Source organism: Falco biarmicus, chromosome 1, assembly GCF_023638135.1.
Source record: "Falco biarmicus isolate bFalBia1 chromosome 1, bFalBia1.pri, whole genome shotgun sequence".
NCBI classification, from domain to species: Eukaryota; Metazoa; Chordata; class Aves; order Falconiformes; family Falconidae; genus Falco; species Falco biarmicus.
The window spans coordinates 22,493,108-22,507,196 of record NC_079288.1 but is presented as its reverse complement, the minus strand read 5'-3'; the positions used below and the strand labels follow the sequence as shown (position 1 = coordinate 22,507,196).

At 38.3% G+C, this 14,089-nt stretch overlaps 1 protein-coding gene across 4 annotated transcripts in view; it reads right to left on the bottom strand.

Annotated features, from left to right (window-relative positions):
* Positions 1-14,089, bottom strand: part of RABEP1 (rabaptin, RAB GTPase binding effector protein 1) — a 49,372-nt gene that overhangs the window by 9,504 nt on the left and 25,779 nt on the right. For all 4 annotated transcript variants that reach the window (XM_056329958.1, XM_056329982.1, XM_056329977.1 and 1 more), the window contains 6 exons: positions 10,674-10,793; positions 7,614-7,749; positions 6,689-6,867; positions 5,595-5,720; positions 2,518-2,985; positions 236-340 (listed from right to left, as the gene is read on the bottom strand). In XM_056329958.1, coding sequence (XP_056185933.1) covers positions 236-340; positions 2,518-2,985; positions 5,595-5,720; positions 6,689-6,867; positions 7,614-7,749; positions 10,674-10,793 — 1,134 coding nt within the window. The remainder of the gene's footprint in view (positions 1-235; positions 341-2,517; positions 2,986-5,594; positions 5,721-6,688; positions 6,868-7,613; positions 7,750-10,673; positions 10,794-14,089) is intronic.

Here is a 14,089-nt window from a genome sequence, read left to right as displayed (position 1 = left end):
TATAGCACTGGATAAAGTGACTCTAAGGTGAATCCTTAAGAAATACATACATGTCGTGCTCATGACCACACACCAAAACCAAATCAGGTTATATCGATAAAATGTCAGAAGTTATTCAGATTTTAAAGCATGTTGACATTGTTCAATTAAAGCCAATGAATAAAACAGCATTGTTGCATCCTTAGTAGTTCAAATAGCCACAAAAATCTTGCTAAAGCTAGAAGAGAAATCCCACCTGGTCTCTCGTTTCAGCCTCCTGAATCTGGATACCTTGCAACTGCTTCTCATAATTCGAGCACATATCACAGCGTCTACCCAGCTTGTTCCCTGCATTCTGCACCTGCAGAACACAGAGTTATCACCTGCCAGAAAGGCCATAAAATTCTTCAAGGAATGCAGGAGTGCTACGTACTCTCAGGTGTGTTGTGTGATCACAAAATGTTACAGATAAAAGGCAGTGGCAGAATCAGGTAATGGCAAGATTAAGTTGCTCTAGAAGTAAAGGATAACGTAAAATCAGCTGCAGGATATCAGCTTTTCCTGGCATGAGTCCCACTATTAGCACAAAAGCAATAAGCCATGACATGCAAGAGTTCAAGTCCCTCAGTGTGTCCTTTTGAAATATATTACTTAATTACCTGTACAGAAACAGACATCTCTGAGAAAAGCCTTCAACAGGCTGTAGCGGGTTTTCATGGAATTATTTTGTATTACAATCAAACTACAAACACAATACTATGGTGTTTGGTTGTAAGGGTTTTGTGTATGTGTTGGGGGGAGGTTTTTTGTTTTGCTTTTGGGTCTTTTGTGTGTGTGTGGTTTGGGTTTTGGGTTTCTTCTGGGGGAGTGTGTGTGTATTTTTTTTTAAATTAACACAAAGCAATTAAAAAGCAAGTCAGTTCATCAGGTCAAGACTTTCTTAAATCTTCTTTGTCCTGCAACTGAACTCTGAATATTTTTCAATGGCACATACTGGTTTTGTTCTGTAACAGTCATCAAGCTTTATTCACTTTTTAATATCCTCCTCCAGTACGGCTCAGTAGACTGAATAATCAGCTAGAAGAACAATTGGGAAAGAATAAAGTAGAAGACAGGCAGATCTAAAAAAAAAATAATAATATATAAATAGGAGAGTTTAAAAAAAAAGTAAGTGTTGGGGTGTACAGCAGGGATACAAAGACTAAACCAGCTGCCACTTTGAAATTGTCATGGTTTTGGCCAAGGGGACAAACGGAGATTTTACCAAAGCTCCAGCTGCAAGTCAGGTTTGAGCTGTATTTGTTGCCCCATGTCCCACCCACAGAGTGCCACTCACATACCCTACCTCCAGAAGCATGGGGGAAGCAGGGCGTTTCTGTTCGGAATTCTGCGAAAGGGTCTGAGTAAAGTGTCAGTGAAATGTCAACAGGGCAAGGAAATACTCAAGAGGAGAGGATTTAACTCAGCCTTGAGATTACTACACCATAATTTCTCCAGATACTACAAATTAGTAGCAACACAACAAAAAATAAAGCAACTTTACAATAGTTTGGAAAGACATCTTAAGTAATGATTTGCAGATTCAGTTGAATTCCAACAAGCTGAAGATATAAAATATTGCTAGTTCTGAATTTCATCTCTCCTTTGCTTGGCCTCTTCTCTTTCGCTGCATTTTTACACTCCTTTCGTGCCCTTTCCTCCCACCTTTTCTTCCTTTTCACCCATTCTGGATTGCTATCTCCTCCCCTGTCTTTTCTTCCCCCTAAAGTGTTGCTCCTGGGCCTCTCTTCTTCTGAAAGAGTAACCACAGCAGCCCCACAATACTCCTCTTTTCAACAACAAACCAAATGCAAGCTTTTAACTGGCATCATGTAAAGCTGCTGAAAAACTGACAGGCAGAACACCCAGAAGCAACAATTCTTGGTGACCCACACTGGAACTGGCACAGTGTTAAGTCTAATCTGCTGCTTGTCCCTCTGAGAAATTGGTTTCTGATGAAGCAAGTCCCCAACAATTTTCTGAAGCTTCCTTTGTGGTAGCTTTGTCTGTTACGCATATCTTGGCTGCTCATTTCTAAATTGCCCTCCATGCACAATCCTCAGTAAAACCCTGGGTTGTACACTCTGGTTGTACAAACCAGGTTGGCTCTGCTCCTTCCATTAATCTGCACACTTTTTTGGTTACCATCAGCGCCACTAAAACAGCCTTTCCTTAGCTTCCTGTTTTCTCCTTTTCTTTGAGTTCTCCCATCTTTTTTCACCCTCTCACATCGGTGCAACACCAACAGCACCTCTGCCAGACTCTCCCTTAACTGCAAAAATATCCTGTAAAGCTGACTTTCCCTGGAGCAGGGTCAGCCAACGTGGTTTTCATCCGATGTGCTTTACCTACAGAAGTATTCCAAGAGAGGAAAGTGAACACGCTAGATATGATGATGCCCATTTCCTTCCACACCTGCCTGTGTAAAGCAAAGGAGGAAGAGCTTTCACCCAGCGGGCAGCCCCCAACACGCAGGCTGCCTGTGCTGTGGGTACCCACCTCCTTCTGCAGCAGGTTCCACTCCGTCTCGCTAACCAAGCGGTAACCGCTAGGAGATACGTAAGCACTTTCCACCCCTTGTGTAACGCTGGAGAGAAGTGAGGCAGTCTCTTCTTGCTCTGGTGTCATTGCTTTGATTGCTTTTTCCTGATCTTTGGTTAACATGAACCCACTTGGCATTTGCAGAGACCCAAGGGAAGCCGTATCAAAGTTCTCAGACACTGAATCTGCTCCAACAAGTGGTCCAAAATCTGACTCATCCAGGTTCCCAGCAGATTTTGCTTTGTTGTTGTATCCTAAAGCTTTGGACTGTAAAGATCCAGAAGTCCCTAGACTGTCTGTTGACTGTGCTCTCCGTAGTCCATCTTTAAACATATCATTATCTGATTTATTGAAAGATTCGCCAGAAGAAAGAAGCAAGTCTGCATCCAATGAGTGGACTGAGCCATGGGTGCTATTTACCTGCACCTGGAATTGAACAAACAAGGAAGAAAAAAATTATATACTTCATTTTAGAAGCATGGTACAAGAAGAATGCTGGACACTAGTTGCCAGACATGGCTGAAGCAAATTTCAATTGGCTTTGGCAACAGCATACAATCAGTAAGCTTAAGATAGCAGAGAAAAGGAGAAAGAACTGAAATGTAGAATTAAAACCCAAAACAAACAAGGGGGGGAAAGAAAAAAAAAGAAAAGTCTTATGTTAACAGAGTGCTTCTGTAAGAATCTGTCCTCCTGCCAGACAAGCAAGGACAGTCACCTTACATCTTCCAATATTGGAAACAAGGTCTTTCTTCTTCCACAAAGGTATACATGCAATATCACTTCTAAAACTATAATCTACACAACAGAAGAAAAATACACCATTCCACAAGTAAATTCAGCAAAAAAATTACATTAGCATAAAAATAAATGGCAAATATATACTTAAAATCTACTCTATACTGACAAGTGAATATTCTTCAGTTTCTTGTCAGACACTCAAAGCAGAAGAAAAATATTGTAAGAGAAAGAAAGTTTTTCTTTAAAAGATTATTTTATCTTTTAAAGACAACAAATAAAGGGAAAAGGTTGGGCTTAAACAGAAAGGTATCCTGGGGAATGCCAATACCAAAAGCCACACTAACTGTCCTGTGATGTATATAAGGCACATTAAGTCTACCGATCTATTTTTATTTATGTGTAGCACTGAAAAGAGAGCAGTAATGCTTGATTTAAAAATTATGACTGCTTTCAAAATACTTTCCGATGTATTATGTACTTCTGCTTTGCCATTAAACATGTAAAGAAAACAACACTGAAAACAGGTCTCTTGAGAAAAACAATCATTTCTGAAATAGGTCCAGCAGAGACCAGCAGGCAGCTGGTACTTCCATATAGGTGTTTATAACTATATCTTATGTACTACTGTTTTTATGACTGTTGTAAATGCCTTGTTTTAATAATTCTTAGGTGTATTATTTCTATTTACATGTATATATACAAGTTTGTAACAAAAAGTCAAGAGAAAAGAGACATATAAAACTGCATCTTCAGACAACTGTTTGGCAATAGTTAACAAATCACTTGTTTTTATTGCAAACCGGTCAGTAAGAGAAGAGTTCAGAAGTCAAATTATGACAAGTTGCAAGACATAACCGATAACACAACTCGTAAAATACATTCTGTACAGTTAAAAGGAGGTCATAAATAGCAACAAAACCAAATCCATAAACAAAACCAAAACCACTCTGGAAATTATGCCCTTTCTCAACATGTAAAGTTTTCCATTATGTATAATTCCTAGAATTAAATAAATGTTGTGATTGAGGGACTAAAGAGTATCCTAGAAACCGAGATTAAAGAAAACATCAGAAGATAAAATTTTTGTTCACCATCAGTATGTCTCATTTGCATATCTGGATACAGAAGTGTTAGCATACGCAGAATTTGGAATAGGAAGTTGTATCATTACTGTCCTTTCTGTGAGATAAAGGGTAGAGCTACATCTCAGCTGCATTTAGATGTTATGATTTTGAACCTCTTTCTGCATTTTGAAGTGTTATAAATAATTCATAAGAATAAAGGACAGACTCTAGAAGTATATCCCTTCAAAAAGGATAAGCAAAACATGCAAAATACTGGCTCACTGCAAATCCTCAAATCTCTTGAAGCTTACATAAGGTTCTATAGCACAAAACTCAGTTTGTTTTTATTAATTTGTCCCTATTTTGACTTACAAAACCAAAATAGAACCTGTCAGATGATCAGATAAACAAGTGAAATGCAGTCAAAAAGGAGAAGTAACCGCCCATTTTGATGCTGTTTCCAAGTTCCAACCTGTGTGCTCACTGGACTTGTTTCCTCACAAGTGAAAAGCTTAGGCAAACTGCAAATAAAAATTCAGCTTGTCCCAGGGTATGACTACCTACAACACCCAAATGGCATCCACCAGCACTGCTTTTTTCTGGCTGTTACAATGCGTTTACTTAGAGTAACTTCAAGCAGCTTCTGCAAAACTTGGTGCTGAGCTCCAGCTACGGGTTTTGCTAAAAAAAGCTGATTTATGGTTGCTAAACACGTGTGGCCAAAAACCTCCACTCGCACAGCTGGATGTAGCTTAATACATACAGACACGTACATGACACTATTTTGCACATGGTGAGCAACAGCCTAACTTCACAGTGACCTCAGACTTGCCTAACCAGTGTAAGTTTAGTACAGAATTCAACAAGCAGGTTAGTAAAGCAGCTACAATATACTTGCTGAATGTTCAGATATAATTGGTTTAATTCTGAACGTTTAGGTGCGTTAGAATGTGGGTTATAAATCCCAAGAGAATTTAACGGCAGTTAGCAACCAGAATGCAGAAAGCGAATTACAGATTTTAATAGCACCTCGCAGGATTGGGAAGTATTGTCTTCCACTCTTTATTATAACTTACATATTCAAGTGCAACTCCAAAGACTTTTCATTGCTTAGTAAGAATTACAAGCTACACGGAGTAAATGGCACCAAATCTGCATTTGTATTTGGAATCAACACCCCGAGGAATGCATGAGTCCTCAAAGTCAGCTTGAGCTACCCAATCGTTTTACCTCTTCATTAGAGAGCTGGGTAAGGGTTTCCTCAGGGGCTAGAGAACATGAAGCTTTCGTTTCATCATCTGAATCTTTTTGCTTCTGCTCCTTTCTCTTGCTAAGCCTTTGTTGGTCATCTTCTTCCTAGAAATCAGTGTGTGATAGAGAACACATATAAGAGAGATCTGATTTTGCCAGAGTAGTCATGACATTAGCTTTCATGATAAACTAAGCTACAAAGGCGGCACTCAAAAACATTTCGGTTAAAACACCAGTATTTATCACACAAGGATTCTTTTGGTTGAAAATCTAGTGTTCATTTCACAAAGCACCCAAACTGACTTAAATGACAGCTTAATTTTCAAGTTCAGCGGCCATTTTATGTTCCGGAATAATTTTATTCTAAGAACTATCATCTAGACCAAAATCACTACTACAGGGATTACCAAATAAGTAACAAAAATAGCTCTTATGCTGGCTATTATATAGAATGTGATAATATATTTGCATCACTAATGGCCCCATTAACAGCCATTATACAAGCATGAACATTAGAACAAAATGTGAAAACAGGAAGTGCCTTGATCGCTCTAATCAATGGGATATAACATATGGAAAAAGAATCCAAAGAAAGACATCATAGAACATTAAGTCATAAAGCATGTATACAATCACTTGCATAAGATAATTTAACATTAAGCTCTTAATTTATGCCTGAGCTAGGTACTGTATTGGAAAAACCTAGAAATAAGTGAAATGTGCTATCCTAATATCCTTAACCCAGATGTTTTGCATCACAGATGACTGTTTCTTCCTCCAAGATATAACTTCTGGATATTATTACCTTTTCATTTAACAATATTGGCAACTTCACTGTTAAGGTTATGATATATGTTAATATTAAAATATTGCACAAATAGAGAGTTTCTTTTATAACTTTTGGCTGTCATTCAAATAAAGAATTTCTATTGAAACTGTCAGCTATCATTTTTTGAAATATTAACACACTTAAATAACTTGTCTCCAACATGTGATTTCCATACTGTTATACCACATTACATCTACAGTATTTAAAAAAAAAAAAAAAAAAAAAAAGGAAAGCAGCAAGTAACCTGATCCTTTTTTTTTAGTTCTTCAACCTGTCGGAGCTGCTCAGAGGTCAGAACAATTTCCATACGCTGCATGTCCCTCATCAGTAAACGCTGAGACTCCAAGAACTGGTCATTGGCTTTTTGCCATGTGTGTTTCAACTGGTTGTGCTGTTGTCGCTCTTGCTCTAAGAGATGGCACACTATTCAAAAATAGAGAGTCATTCTGAACCAGAATTTTTAACCTCTTTTCCAAAGAGAAGCATTGTCATGAAGAAAAGTAATTATCATTCTAAGCAAGAACAGTGAAGCTTTGTTCAACAACTATTTAGGATTAAATAAGACATTTTCTTAATTCCCAAACTTGGCTTGTGATTAGGGATGTATTACTGACAGTTAAAGATTTCCCAATTAGATAACTAATGCCTTAACTTCATGCATGAATTCTAATTGTTTGGTTTTTTTTAGTGCTGTCATCTACCTCCCTATTTATTTCAATAGAAGGTTCCGGTTTTCGTTCCTCTGCAGCAATTCTGCACTGTACTGGCATGCACGTACATTTACACATCCATCCCACCACCAGGTATTCAGAATTGACATACCTCAGGGTGACATATCAATACATTGTGGAAATAACGCTCAGAATCACACACAAATAAAAGACACCAGTACTTTAATAAGAATGAAGCTTGCCATATTGTAAGAACTTAGCAGAAATTCAATAGCATCCCTTGAGAGAATGAATGGTTCTGTTGTTTTTCTCTGTCATAAAAGAACTCCACACAACTCTTCTGTAAGCATTTAAGGGCTTTCACATTTAAAATATTACTTTCTCCCCCCACAATTTCTTTAAGGCCAATTCAAATAAGAAATCAGAAAAGAATTAACACCTATCTTGGTTTTTGCATCCTTAATATAGAAGAGTCAAAAGGATTATTATTAGATATACCTTCATGCAGTTCTTTCCGCAACTTCTCTGCATCTTCTTGCAGGACTGATTTTTGCGTGTTGAGAACAGCCACATACATTTCTAGATCTGTCCTACATGACTTCTCGGCTTCCAAATAATGGTTCAGTTCTTTAACCTGAATAAAAAGAGGGAAATCTATCATCTCAATGGGGGAACACTCTCAGGCATTTCCCTTTTGTTAGAAGTTACAGCATCGCCTGTTTGGGTAATGTACAGGTGCTGAAGGACACGTTTATTTCTAGAAACCACAAATATTCAACTACCAGTGTGCAAGTAGCACTTGTATTTATTTGTAAGTTACTCATTAAAATTCTGCTAAATCAAACATATCAGTATATCACAATCATAGCAATTGGATCATAACAGCAGTGGCACAGAGATGGGAAAGAGGTAAATATCTAAGAAGAGCGGACAATGAAGCAATCCTTTAATAAGCTTTGATAAGCCAACAACTAAGTAGGACGTGGAGAATGTTCAAAATAGAGGCACAAAGGTAGTCAGAAAACACGACTGCGAGGCACACCTGACCTAAACCAGGGATGGTATGTCTAAGAAGAGAGAAAACGGGACAGACAAGAAAAAAAAATCCAAAACATTCAAACTCATGAAAGACGGCTGCAAAGAAAAAGGAAAATCTGTCAATGAAAAGCTATTACATCAAGAAAAGACTGAAGAAATATACTAGGAGCTTTTTTTTTTTTATTTCTTGTTTTTTAAATAGCAAGGCTAACAAAGAACTGGAATGAATGTCCTGCGGAGATTGCAGAATCTCCAGTGAGAACCTTTTAAGCTAGGGTTACACAAACATCTGTCAAACGTGGTGCTCATAAAACGGATCCCATCCTGGAGCAAGGAACAGGTTGAAAGATTTCTTTATGGCACTATTCAGTTTTAAGGTTTGCTGAGTCAGGAATCACAAGGGTTTTTCTATTTTGAATAAAAAAAAAAAAAAAAAGCCTTCAGGCAATCCCTAACTGGCTCCACAGAGCTGGTGTTCGTCTTCCTCAACACAGTACAGGCGCCACAGACACCAGCTCACGAGTTCAAGATAGCCCTTTGGCTTTAACTTGCCATTGATGGTGAGGCGAACTTCTCCTGCCCTAAGGTACCAAGTCTTGTACCTACTGGCCTTTTAGCCTTGGAAGCGGAGGTATCTGACTCCCAGAGAACAGCCCTCGGGAAGGATGGAACAGGGAGGGGGGCGGGGAGAAAGAGAGAGAAAAGACAGCATTGTTTCCCTAATCCAGCTAAATACTTGACACTGAAAACCAAAATGGCATGACTCAAGCAGATCTGCTGGGTTTCATCATGACCAAAGCCAAACATACTACTCATTCTGCACGTCAGCCCTCATATCCATCTAATATAAAACGTGTCAATAATACCTTGCACTTCTACAGCACTGTACATTGAAGTACTTCAACAACTTCCTAAATTCATGCTTAACCAGCTCCTTACTAGATATAAAATAGCAATTCTCTCCCATTAACTGAAAAAGGTGACTTCAAATAGGACTACCAGCGACTTCAGACAGAAGGAATAATGAAGTGGAATTGACCATAGGTAAGAATTAACGGCCCAAGTTATTTTCTTTGCTAAGAATCACCATATACAGTTAAGATTTCTTTAAAAACAACCCCTTGATAAACTAGAAGCATGGATAAAGTGATTATTCTCTTTTTTTCCAAGAGATGTGTGCTTGTGTTCTACTCATTCCAGAGTATGCTGTGCTCAGATTTTAGGAGACCGACAGAGACCCCAACGCAATTCCTGAAGGATCATCAATTTTATTCAGGCCCTGCCTCCAAGAAAAGAGGGTGACAAGAATGACCTATCATTTTTATAACCAAATTAAGCAGAAAAGTTCTAAGGGGAGTTCTAGACTACTCTTAAGAAAAGGAAAAAAAAGATTAAAAAGGCGGGGGAGGGGGAAAAGCATTTTGAGAGCAAGCAAGAAGAGAAGGTTCACATTTCCTCATCTTCCCCCGTTCATCCTGGCAATGAAAAGGAAGTATTATTTGCGTCAAGAGAAAAAGCAGAACTATTATTTCTAGGAACATTTCAATCTCAAAAATTTGACCTATAAAGCACAAAGAATCTATGAAGAAAAACACTCAAGCTTGGACTGTAAATCTAGTAAAATTTTTTAGACTGTTCAATGAATGACATTGTTCTTCCAAATCCCAGACAGACCTCCAAGTTGGAATAAAAAGGGAGGGGGAGAAATAATTCCAGAAAGCCACGAGCATCTATTTAAATGAGAATACAACTGATCCAGAAGACAAGGAAGGTATTTATTTGTATGTCTTAAAAACATCCACGTGGCAAGTTACTTTGCAATTTCAGCCTATGTGACTTTCAAGATACAATATTTGTTACAAAATACCTCTTCATTTCTGTATAAAACAGTACATTAAATGCAACTATCTTACAGTGATGTAGATATTATTTACCCTTCACAGCTGCTGAGAAAGTTCCATACAGGTTCTGGCATTTCTGAAGAATACAGAAATGCTAAATAAACACTTACATTGATTTCTGGGCAGCTATGACCAATGTATCCCTTTCTATGAATCCAAGGTTTACTTAATTTTAGGACACAAATTCAGGCCATACTGCCTCAGTATTATGCCCAGGATTAGAAGATGAAACATAGCAGATGCTGGATGGAAGTAGATTAAAGGGATTCTGCCAAATGTAAATCTTTCTGTGACTGCAAGCATGACAATAATCTAAAGACCAGGCTGTTGGAAAGGTGCAAAGCAGTTATTTTTCTAGATCTTTTTTATTACTAGTAGACCTGAAGCCACGCAATTTAAGCTAAGCACAGATCACACACACACCACGTAATGTAACCCTCAAAACTAAGAGATGGCAAAACATATATAGACCAAGTATGCTATTTGGGTTACAGAAGAAAAGATGCATGAAGTTTCGCAAGATACCTTCTTCTCTCTTACAAAATTTTACTTGACTTATCTGCATCAAACTAGCATCATGCAAGATATAAATTAGGATACAGTTACAACTTCACCTCACCTTTGATGCTTCTAATTCTTTTATTTTTTCTTCAGCTCCTGTCAATTTCTCCTTTAGCGCTGCAATCTCTTTCTCCATAGGCATCACAACTGAACGCAGCTTCTCCGCATCTTCCTGGGCCTGAAGTTAACACAATAAATTATGAATAACACATTACCATAGTTTTCACCGCAACAGTTTCCATTATCAGAGACATTTGGAGAAAATATCTGTACCAACAAAAATAGCTGACTAAACTTCTGCTTTCAATACTCGTCTTACTGCTATTTATTTAGTTCAGCAGCCATCTCTGCAACAACTGGCTGATGTTACTCCATTCGCAGAAGGCAGCCAGATTTTAAATCCATGTATGGATTAGGCCATGAATATCTGCTTTTAAAAAGAATTTTAGTATATCTATCACTGAACTAGAAAATTAACAGGTCAAGCGTTTTAAAATATATACATTTTTCTGTTATTAAAAGCCTAACTGTCCTGCAACTTGTTGCCACATAGCACATATAAAAAAAGTGTAACACAAGAACTGCATGGTCAGTTATTGGCCATTCATTTACTCATGAAATTAAGAGAAAAAGGATCTGTGCAGTAATGCATAGCGTAGCCTTGCCCTGTTTTAGAAGACCATTTTTTAGCTTTCAATTACTACTGATGTAGTACAGTAACACCAAAACCCAGTGCTAAGTATTTCAAAATTATATACAGATAATTTATCAAAAAAATCCATTATTTTTTTTCAAAAAGTACTCCTGAAAAGTTCAAAACAGGACAACAGAACAATAAGACTGATGGGCGCCAGGGGCCGTTGAGCCGAGAAAGAACCAGGTAAAAATAGCAAAAATTAAAATAAGAATAGCATTCAGTGTTGAAATTCAGAACTGCGCATGTCAAAGGGTTGCCTTGACGTCCCCATTTCTTAAATGCTCTGGCTTTCCTTAAGGGATGCACTAAAAACATTCCAAGTGAGAGTAACCACTCCCATAGATTCCACAACAGCAAGCAGAACACTCAAACATCCACAGCAGCGAAATTCTTCAAGCCACAAAGAATTTAGGCAACCTAATTCAGGTGGGGTTTATGTACGAAGGCTCAGAATACTCAGTTGTTCTCTACCTTCTACTGGAGGATCTCGGCAGGGAAGGAAAAGCGTGTCCCAAAAGCTGAAGTTTCAAACGATGACACTTTTCAACCCTGATCAGCAAAGACAGCCACCAAAGACAACATTCACGTCTTGTTTTAAATCAAGGCTAAAAGGCGGGTCTTAGAAGCTACACATTGGATTTTCAGTTTCTGGTAAGCTTATTGACAATGGTATTCCGAGCAAGACTTTCAGCAAGAAAAACAGACAATATTTTTAACCACTGAAGTTTTCTAAACTTAAAATTAATAGATAAAACAAAATAATATTGCTATACTTGTCAAGTATACAAATGCTACCAGGCCCTTGGGCTCTAAAAAGCTTTGAAGAAAACTCTATAAACAACAACAAATTTAAATTTCTTCATGCTTCATTCACTTCTGATATTTTATATATATATAGTCACTGCTAGTTTGCTTGTCCGAAGAGTACAAATAAAATTCATGAGGAAAGAGAGGGACATCACATGACACAGTGAATTCAATATGAGGGACATGTGACATGTCACACATACATGCATACCCTGTCACCTGCAGCCAGCAACTCATCAATCACACTTTTCAAACAGATGGGAGCAGTTCAAAGATTGCTTTATATCTCATGTATTGTACTGGTTCTATTCATTTAATGCTACCTATAGCTCACTCACACAGACTAAAGACAGTCGAACAGTTTTAGGACTGTCGAATAAGCTTTTTCCTAATTATTTATCATAACTGCAGGAATATTTCATCACCAGTCTGATTTCACACAGTTCAACACTGAATATAGAGCAACAAATGCATCCACGTTGGAACCAACTAGTTCAGAGAAACAGAAAGTTCTCGGAAAGCAAACTCAAGAATGTGGAACAGCAACCAATTGGAAAGACAAAACTGTATCAAATTCCACCTGGCAGAAAAATTACTCTAGCTTGTACTGCTTGGTAAACAGAGCTGAAGATTGATACTATGGTTGCAACATACTGCAATCCTTTCTTATTTTATTTTTTTTTTAAAAAGGATGGGGGGAGGTTGGGGGGCAAGGATCCACATTAATGGTCAGCGTGATATTGAACAAAGCACTTAGAATAGCCTTTATCTGCTAACAAAATGAGTGCTGGTCACTGGGTCTGCTTTTGAAGGTAAAGTATAATTATTGAGACTCCCAAACTGAGGTTAAAGCTCCCACTCAGTCTTTTAATAAAATATTATCTATCCTGTCAAAAAATGCTACATAAAGATACTGTCACACATGGCAAGGGGTGCCACAGCATCACATTTCCTGTATTAAATGCGTTATTCAGACTCTTCCAGAGGTGTGATCCTTAAAACGTTTATTTCCTTCTTTTTGCCAGACTAACTTCACTGTCAAAGAGCAAGGTTTTACACATTATCAGCTTGTATCTACTCATCACCTAATCAAAAACTGCTTCTGCCCCAGCAAAACCTGCTTCCCCAGCACAACGGCTGAAGAACATGCTGCAAGGGACCTACAGACCACAGTGTGAAGATGACTCCACAGAGTGGACATGCTCAAACAAGTCCCAGTCACCACGCAAACCATTGCATCGTTAGCCTGATGGCTAGCTACAGCAATCCTGAACGTCCTTTGCTGTTACTCCAGCCAGCACTTTCAGAAGAACAAAATACCTGGCTGAAGAAATCTCAGGTAATACTGTACCTGGATTTGTTCCTTAAACATGAGACAGAAACACACAGACACAATTTGAGAATCTCTCTTGAAAGCAGGAGTAAATCATTTGGAGTTCCTTCAAATCTATCCCACTGCTCTATCACCACCAACTAATGCAGCTGACTGTATATCAGCTTTTATGGCTAACTCTCACAGAAAAGAGATTACTCTCCCTTTCCAGTTTCCCCACTTCTGACTAACACATATACTTCATAACAGGAGGGTTGTCCTTGCCCTCTCTACATGCAAAACACCTGCTCTGTAGGCTTCTGCTAATCAGTCTGACACAACTGTGCTAAGAAGAGTCTCCATGTTCATCCAACAGCAAGCCAGATCCTTTCCTGAATGGAAAATGAGGTCTGAATAAAAAAGGACTAGCCACATTTTGCCAGTGGCAAGGCTCATCCCCACCAAGTCATCATCCAGAAGGAGCCCAGCCACTATTTAGCAGAGAGCTTGCATGGAAGTACACGCTGCTATGGCTAGACTGCTTTTAGCATCTGAGATAACAAAACTCCAAAACCTAGCTGGTATTACAGCGCAGCAGGAAGACAGAGAGATTTTTATAAATCACCAATACGTATACTCAAAGATGAATCACTAGGTA